This window comes from Phaeoacremonium minimum (assembly GCF_000392275.1).
Source record: "Phaeoacremonium minimum UCRPA7 unplaced genomic scaffold PA7_03_scaffold_541, whole genome shotgun sequence".
NCBI classification, from domain to species: Eukaryota; Fungi; Ascomycota; class Sordariomycetes; order Togniniales; family Togniniaceae; genus Phaeoacremonium; species Phaeoacremonium minimum.
The window spans coordinates 8,550-17,295 of NW_006921443.1; the positions used below are offsets into that span (position 1 = coordinate 8,550).

General features: G+C 51.7%; 3 protein-coding genes across 3 annotated transcripts; 1 reads left to right on the forward strand and 2 right to left on the reverse strand.

Annotated features, from left to right (window-relative positions):
* Nucleotides 1-802: 802 nt before the first annotated feature.
* On the reverse strand, nucleotides 803-1,393 carry UCRPA7_7540 (putative small secreted protein; the record flags this gene model as incomplete). The annotated part of the gene is made up of 2 exons (XM_007920069.1): nucleotides 803-1,156; nucleotides 1,214-1,393. The coding sequence occupies 2 exons, from the start codon at nucleotides 1,391-1,393 to the stop codon at nucleotides 803-805; spliced, it is 534 nt and encodes a 177-aa protein (XP_007918260.1).
* A 2,939-nt stretch (nucleotides 1,394-4,332) lies between these two features.
* Nucleotides 4,333-6,294, forward strand: UCRPA7_7541 (putative 4-coumarate- ligase protein; the record flags this gene model as incomplete). The annotated part of the gene is made up of 4 exons (XM_007920070.1): nucleotides 4,333-4,432; nucleotides 4,494-5,128; nucleotides 5,183-5,843; nucleotides 5,963-6,294. 4 exons carry the CDS (start codon nucleotides 4,333-4,335, stop codon nucleotides 6,292-6,294), a joined length of 1,728 nt encoding a protein of 575 aa, XP_007918261.1.
* Nucleotides 6,295-6,475: 181 nt separating this feature from the next.
* On the reverse strand, nucleotides 6,476-7,453 carry UCRPA7_7542 (putative f1f0 atp synthase assembly protein atp11 protein; the record flags this gene model as incomplete). Its single annotated transcript, XM_007920071.1, has 2 exons — nucleotides 6,476-7,319; nucleotides 7,425-7,453. The coding sequence occupies 2 exons, from the start codon at nucleotides 7,451-7,453 to the stop codon at nucleotides 6,476-6,478; spliced, it is 873 nt and encodes a 290-aa protein (XP_007918262.1).
* Between the last annotated feature and the right edge of the window lie 1,293 nt (nucleotides 7,454-8,746).

Genomic DNA, 8,746 nt, shown 5'->3' on the forward strand with positions numbered 1-8,746 from the left:
GCTCCTGATCTGTATGGGCGCTGCCGCTGAGCACTTGCCCGCAGCCGAGGTATTTCTTGATGGCCGGTCTCAGGCGATACTGAGTTCTGGCTGGTACGGAAGGTGCGAGACGGTTCTCCGTCCATGATTTGCCCTTCTCTGCTGTTTCTCAGATTGGGTTGATATGAGTATCTCTCTCGTTCCGTCATTTTGACGTTTGAACTGTGCTTTTTTGTGCTTGGTTTATGAAAATATCAAGGTTGTTTGTTTTTGTTGTGAGCAAGGGAAGGTGCTCTAAAGTCAACAGATAGGGGAGTGCTTCTACATGGGTTGGTCACGGGACCATTTGCTCAAAGACGGTGCAAGCATCGCATCTCAACGAGCTCTGTTCGACCTGCGGTGGAAATCCAGGCTGTGGCTTGGCTTGGATATGTTTCAGACCTGAGTTGTAGCTACCCAAGCGAATTCTACGAAGATCTCCTGCATATAATCTATAGTCATACAAAACCCTCATTATGTTCTGACCTTTGCCGCGTATGAATAAATTGTATCGACTGACTGTCACTGAAAGCTCGAAGAATGGACTGCGACTGTTTGTAAAAATGTATTAATACGAATGGTATAAAATAGAGACAAGAGCCCCCCTCTCTTCGCCTCCTCGCTGTCCTAAGGAGGTGCCTGAATCAACAGCGTCCTCCTCGTCCAGCTCCCCATGTCCCCGTTCCACTCCTTGTCGGTGATCTCACTTCCTCACACTCTCAAACCCGCATCCATTTTGATCTCCTCAGAGCTATATACATCTGATCTCCACTTGAGAGGCTCTCTACGGGGAGTCGTCACCGGTGAAGTCGACGCTCTGGCTGGTCTCGCCGGCGGCATCTTCATCGAGCTGGATGTTCTTGTTCAGCTTGGTGGTCTCCTCGTCGATCTTGGCGCTGTTGTCGTTGCCGTTGACGGCCTGGTCGATCTGCAGGGCCAGGACCTCGAGCTTAAGCTTCAGAACCTTGTTCTTGATCTTGCCGACCTGCAGGGCATCGGCCGCAGCACCGTCACCCGCGGCGTCGATGGCGTCGTTGAAGCCACCAGCATCCGTCTCGGCGGCCTCGGCGGTCACACGGGCCGCCTTGATGATGTCCAGATCGTCAGGATCGACGTTGGCCAGGTCATTCTCATCAATCTGTTTCAATGTTAATACTCTCTGCAGAGAATATAGGCGAATGGCGCTAATACTCACAGGGAAGTTGGCCTGGACCTCGGCGAGCGCATTTCCAGCAACACCATCAGAGACCTGGAAGTCGGCGTAGTCCTGAACAGTCAGGACACCAGCACGCTTCTGCTTGGGTGCCTCAAGGGCGGGCAAAGCAAGTGCCGAAACGGCAACGGAAAGAACGACAGCGATCTTGGAGAAATACATCTTTGTTTGTAGTGAATAGATTATTCTTGACTCGAAGAAGAGAAGTGGTAAAGAGTGCACAGCAACTTGAGTTTAAAAGACAGCACAGCTGTGAAGAATGAAGGTGAAGAGATGTAGAGAAAGGTGAGAACCGAGCAAAGGAATGGTGGTGAGGAGAGAAGAAGAGACAACCTACATGATGAGCGGATGGACTGAAGATCTTATAGCTGCCAAATGACACCTTCTAATGCGCTGGCTCGAGAGCCCTTCTCAAGGCGATCTCTACTCAAACAATGGCCTGCACTCGCTAGCCAGGAGACCCGCCAGATTTTGCGTCAGGCGATGCGCTCATACCGGCCAGCGCCCCTTCAATCCTTGTTGACAAGAGTCGTCTGAACTCCTCCAAGGGGCCACAAGCGGGGACAGTCATGGGAACGGGGTGGCGCCTCCGGGAGAGTCCTCGCGAGCATCCGTGAGCCAGACCAGGTTATGCTCGGATCGACGGCCACGACCATGGATCCAATGGGCATCCGTGGATCGTGAGCCAAGACCCGGGAACGCCAAAAGGCGGGGACTGATCACGGCGACGACAATGCATGAACATGACCTGTTGGGAAGCCTGTACAAGCGGACCCTGGTGATAGTGAGGCTCGTACGCTAAGCGCTGTCTCGAGGTTGTCGCATCTTGGAGATCTACGACAAGCCCTTGGCAGTCACCTAAGCTTTGCTGGGCATTTCTAGGCGGAACAAACTAGGGCACAATTGCTGGCGCTCGTTTTACACTTACCCAGACTGGGCTCAGGGGTGCTCTCAGCACCAATGAAACGCGCCAGCATGCTGCAAGGATTCGACCAGGCCAAGGTTCTGGCGGTGTTCGGGTTTGAGAGCTGGACATTCTCGCATCCGAAATCCGCCCAGTTCTCCTTGTTCATCTCAACATGTTGACAAGGTTTGCTGGCTCGGTTAATGGCGTGCTGGACCTCGTTCTCGAAGACGAGATGAAGTAGAAGGCTGACATATCCGTCGGTTGCTTCGGTCGGCTTTGGCTACCGGCGCCAAGAAATTCTACGAAGACGCTGCTGTTTCAGGCGCCTCAAGAAGATGGGCATGATCCAGGAGAGAACTCCTCGGTCTGGCGAACGAGCACATTTCACCGCATAAGTTTGGTCACGGAAATCATTCCTGCACCCTTTTGTCTTGTAAACGTTGTAGCATAAGTCGACTGTTCGTCTCCGCATGATCTTCTGGCACACACGGAACATCGTCGTTTGCTGAGCCGAAGATCCTTCCATTGTGGTTGATGGATTTATTCTTGGAGTGCCGGCCCGTCTCTTTGACCTTCTGGTTCCTGCGCTGTGTTTCAGCGATCGTGAACTTAGTCCAGATGCGCATGGAACGGCGATGAAGTGCTCTTTAGAACAAAGCGCCACACACTATACAGGAGCTTTGTCCGGACGGACTCGGCCTGTGGCTAGTGATATGCATACGCAATACCGCAACAGGACAGTCGTAGGTGACCTACTATCTAATCTTGGTCTCGAAGACTACGGGCGGTGCTTTAACACGCCTTTCTATATTTGCGCTCTCAGATTCCGAGCTTGAGAGGATTGATGTTGAAAGACACCATGATTTGGAATATTCATAGGCTACTAAGGCTCAGAGTTCAAGAATGAGTTTGGGATACCACTGCCAAGCTGAGGTGGGTCGTACCTTGGTAGAGTATAAGGTGAGATTTTAGACAATTCTCGGTGCCATTGCCGCGCAAGGCTCTGCGAGGAACCGACTTCCTGACAACACCCGACTCCGGTAAATGAAGAGAGTTGAGCGATTGGCCCGTTCCGGGAGGTCCGCCCCGACCTGTGGACGACTGCCGTTGCCGTAGACGGCCTTCGCAGTAGACAGGCTACTCGTCCACGATATGTACACTCTCGTACAAAATTGCCTGTGTGTCCGTTTTGCCTCAACTTCCTCCGGCTATGCGCGCGTCACGAGTTGGGGTAGTTAATTCTCTCAATGCTTCCTGATCCTCTTCGCATTGACTGGCCAATCGCCAATCGACCAACGGATCAATTGTGGCATACGCCTCTATCATGAGAATGGCCTGTTCTAGATACGAACATCTGGATTGAGGAGACTGGTAATAATTGCTGGTTCACCAGACTCCGGTCCATCTTGTCATTCTACATGGGTTGACGTGCTGATTTTCCACCGACTCGCCCAAATTTACTATTCGTATCCGGTGTGGAATCAACTCCACAGGAAACGGTCGCCTTTATCGCAGATTCCACACATCACTTGTGAGCGGCATAATCTTGCTGGGGGTGGCGGACGCCTGCACCAACATCCCCGCACAAGAGAGACACTACCGTTAGGTATGGCGTCGCTAGACTGGAGTTGGCAGCGCCCCCATGAAGTCACACTGATGTCCCGCACAACAAAAGATGGGGCGCCGAGGCCAGAGAAATGGCTCTTTTCGTTTAAACTAAGACGGAGTCTTAGCGGAATTTGGGGAGCACCTGGGCTCGAGCTGGGCTAAGTACGGCGTAGCACAGTTTTGGCCGAACTTCGCCGTACACACCGGTATGCTGTGGCTTGCTTCCCCAATCTCTACTCCAAGCCGGGTTGGTCGGTCTGTGGGGTGTCTCCTTGGCCACCATGAAAAGTATGGAGATACCGAGGCTGGCGTGTCACCTGGACCGGGTGCCTACCAAGCTGGGTACGCCGCCGGATAGGCCGCCGGCTACAGTTGGCATGCTGCTGCTCGCTTTAACGGGACAGCTTCCCTCTTTCGGGGTGTTCATTGTTCCAGATCGACAGAAGCTTGCTCTTGAGAACTGCTCATATCACAGACCACGTTACGGAGGTTCTAGTAGCATACAAGATTGATTCGTACAAGCGCATAGTATCCTACAACAAGCGATTGCACATCACACAGCTCTTGGCTTTCTGTTTCCCCCACGATGCCGCACCTCGTTTCCTTTCCAAGAATCGAGATACCTGAGGTTGACCTCTTCACGTTTCTCTTCGAGCGGAAGGACAGACAGTTCCCCGACTCAAAAGGTACAAGTCCAATTACAGCCACAACTTTTCTATACATTCCACTCACGCGTGAGACTTTCAGAGCTATTCACCGATGGGAATACTGGTCGGACCTATACCTTCGCTCAAGCGAAAGCCTCTGCGCTCGAATTTGGAAAGGGCCTTAAGTCAGAATGGAATTGGCAACGGGGAGATGTCCTCGCCTTTTACACTCCGAACAACATCGACACCACCGTTGCGACTTTCGGCCTGCTCTGGGCTGGCGGCATAGCTAGTCCCGTCAATCCTCTCTACACTGTAGAAGAGCTGACCTTCCAATTAACCAACTCCAAGGCGAAGGCCATTATCACACAGAAGCCTTTCCTCAAGGTCGTGCGCGAGGCCGCGAAGAAAGCCGGCATACCGGAGAAGCGGATCATCCTCCTTGGCGATGAGCATGATGAGTCTGGTAAATTCAAGCATTTCACGAGCGTCAAGAGCACCGCATATTGCGGGCAGTACGCACCGACGAAAGTCAATCCGCGCAAGGATCTGGCATTTTTGGTGTATAGCTCCGGAACGACCGGCATGCCAAAGGGCGTCTGTCTCTCACACTACAATGTGATATCCAATCTCAAGCAGTTGTACGAGGTTGAGGGCCGTAGCTTCTCATCATCGGGCGGTTGGGATGGAAAGGGTGACAAGCAACTTGGTTTTCTGCCATTCTTCCATATTTACGTGGGTGGTTCGACAGATTTAGCTCCATTTCTGGTTTGCTAACTCACGTTCTAGGGTCTCACCGTTTGTATCTTCCAATGTGCCTTCAATGGTTGGCAACTAATTGTCATGCCTCGATTCGACATCGACAAGGCGTGCCAACTAATTCAAGACTACAAAATCACATATGCATATGTCCCACCGCCAGTTGTCCTCGCTCTGGGGAAGCATCCCGCAGTGAGCAAGTACGACCTCACATCGATCAAACTACTGAATTCAGGAGCTGCACCGTTGACTCACGAGTTGACCGAAGCTGTATGGAACCGGCTCAAGATTCCGGTCAAGCAGGGCTATGGATTGTCTGAGACATCCCCAGTCACTCACACTCAGCTACCTGACGAATGGGCGAAGTTCGCTGGTAGTGTAGGCAAGCTGGTGTCGAATATGGAGGCGAAGATTGTGGATGAGAATGGAAAGGAGGTTCGAGAGGGAGAGGCAAGTATCCTATCTAGCCGAAAGGCAATTCCTATTGGATTTGGATTTGTAACTAATTTAATTCAGGAGGGCGAACTTTGGGTGAAAGGACCGAATGTCTTCTTAGGCTATCTGGACCTGCCTGATAAGACAAAAGACACATTTTCCGAGGACGGCTACTTCAAGACGGGCGACATCTTCAAGAGGGATAAGTATGGGAATTACTACTGCGTGGACCGGCTGAAGGAGTTGATCAAATACAGTAAGTGCAACCCGAACTGAGCCCCTTTGTTCGCCTACCTATCGAGTCCGAGTCTTATGAATCGAGTCCGAATTCATCACCATTACCTTATCAGGAAATGTTGCCTAACTCAGTAACAGAGGGTTTCCAAGTTGCTCCCGCCGAGCTTGAGGGCATCCTAGTTTCGCACGAGGACATCGCCGACGCATGCGTCATCGGCGTCGAAAATCATGCGGAAGCTACTGAGGTCCCCCGCGCCTACATCGTTCTAAGTCCTGGACAGGAGCGCACAGAGGCAAAGGCAAAAGAGATTGCCGAGTGGCTAGCAAAGCAAGTCGCGCCGTACAAGAAGCTTCGCGGCGGTATCAAATTTATAGATGAAGTCCCGAAGTCGGCTGCCGGAAAGATCCTAAGAAGGGTTCTTAGAGACCAGGCAAAGCAAGAAGAGCGTAAAGAGGGGGCAAAGCTGTAAGGAGGATGTTAGTTTGCTTTATAATGCTCCCCTGAAGACTAGCGACTATTGTCTCCGTGTACTATATACAGGTTGCACTCCAGTGCATGTTACCTTATCCAGTCTATATGCCCGCCAAAATGCTGTGATGGTACATTGATATACACCCAATTGTCTCATCTATCATACAAAGCAGGGCTTTTTAGCCCATTCGCTCTGCCTCTTCCATCAATTTCTCTACACTAAATCTCTCGTCACCAGTTGCGAACCATTCCACCAACTTCCTTCTCTCCAAGGCCCTCTCTTTGCTGACCTCGCTCTTCTCGCCATCCCAACCGCCGTAGAAGCGCTGCAAACACATGACCAGCCACCTTGCATCATCTGCTTTGACTCCTCGGCCCTCCATCACGTTTCCCTGCATCAGCACAATGCCCTTGTCGCCCTGCAGGTCCAAGTGATGCGTGATTGTCGTATGTGGCACCGCAAACTCCCCTCGCGCCTTATACTCGGCCAGTTGAGTGAACAGCACAGTGCTTGTGCTTGTTGGTGGATCGAATGTCCATTGTAGGAAGTGAATCTCTGCGCCCTGCTCTGGGTGTGGCACAGGAAGCACAAACTGTGGGTTCTTGCGCGCTGCCTCCTCCATCGCTGCGTATGTATGCGCCGGCACTACTGCGCAAAGAGAGTTGGGCGACGAGGCATGTCGTAGCCGCCAGATCGCCGAGAGTTCGGGCACGGGTAGATCGCGCGCCTTTGGTAGGTCGAGGATGGCGTCGAGAGGCTTGACGGAGTTCGGAGAGGAGGGGTTGTGCGCGCTCACTGCTGCCGGGCTCAGGGGACCGGGAGTTGACGAGCTCGATTTGCTTTGAACGGCTGTCTCGTCTGACGTCTCTACTGGTGAGACTGTTGGAAACGTCGTAGTCGCCGCATCTTTGAGCCGTTGGTCTTGGATCTTCTCGGAGTAAGCCTTCTTCAACTCATTGATGTCGGCATGGCCCTCGTGCCTGGCCTTGGCGTCGAGCTTGTCTCGGTACTTTTCCAGGACGCTGCGCGATTGCTGTGTTGTCGCTAAGAACCGGACATCATGAACCTGGGCCCAGCGCCTTTGATTGGAGGCGCGCAATGACCGCGAGGAGCAGCTTATCAGATACCGGAGTGCTGGGACTCGTGGCGCTGTCATTGTGGGCTTCTGGCGGGTGTGCACTTCGATCTGCTTCGGTGCAATTAAGGTACATTTGGAGGAGAGCTTTAACAGATACTACCGAGGCTTTTGGCGTTAACCTCCCACCCCTGTCACGTGGCCTGTACAGGGGTGCGGAAACAGGCGCCCCCCTTTTCGGATAGACGGCACCTGGTGTGTAAGTTGGTTATTTAAGATCCGCTTATTACGCTTTATATCTACTTGAAATAGCGGCGGCAACATTGGCATGGCTAGGCAGTGAATCTTCGGCTTCGTACAATTCATAACATGTATATTTATCTAACCATCGAACGGTTGCCTCGGCGTGCTTCTTGAAATGGCTCGTTGTTTGCTGGTGGTGGTAGTTCTTCCCTGAACCGTGTACGAGTCCCATCTATTACCTGGGTGCGAGATCCCATTTTGTCGATATCTTCTCTCTCTTGTTGGTTTCGTTGATGTCTTCCTTGTCAGGAACTTCATTGTCAATCTCATCTTCTTTGTTGGAGACTATTTCTGGTGAGGGAATACTCTCGAGTGGTAGTCCTCTTCATCATCCTCCATTTCGACTTCAGGTATGTTCAGAGGAATGTCAGGCTTTGCCCATAGCTGTGGCATGCTCTCTTCGGTACTCAGACAACGAAATCTCACGTACAACCTTCTTCTGATGGGTTGTCAACGGCAAGCCAGGAGCCCTCGATGAGTCCGAGAAACATCCATTTGACAACGGGGCCTGAAGCCTCCAACACAATGCATAGACTCCATTTTCTAAAATCTTGTTTGACGTTGAGTGAGTTCCAAATAGCAAAGGGTCCCGTGACCAAATCACGTTGACGCGCCGCCCCTATCCATTCAACCTCCTCATTCCCCCTGAAAGTGGAAAAATAAAAAAGCCAAAATGCCCAGCTGCAGCCTTCATACAGATCCAGACTAATGCCTGGATCTGATATGGCGCTCAATCATTTCCATTCTCATTTCGTTGAGAATCAAGATACTCATGCTAACCCGCCTGCTCTTCCACGTTGTGAACTGGACGATGCAAGACCAAGGGAAGCACTCCGTACCACACGAGAACCAGGATCGGAAAATATCCCTTCTACGGTGGCGGTGAGTCATCGTCATTATCAATCTGGTTCCGTCCAGAATATAAATATCTTTCATTCTGCAAATCCACACGAAGTGTTGGAGCAAACAGAACAAGCAACGGGAGCTTTCCACCTGTGACCTCTACCGAGAATTCCAGCCAGAGCTGATAACTTAGGACATCGAAGCCATGGGATGAGTGTACGACATTCT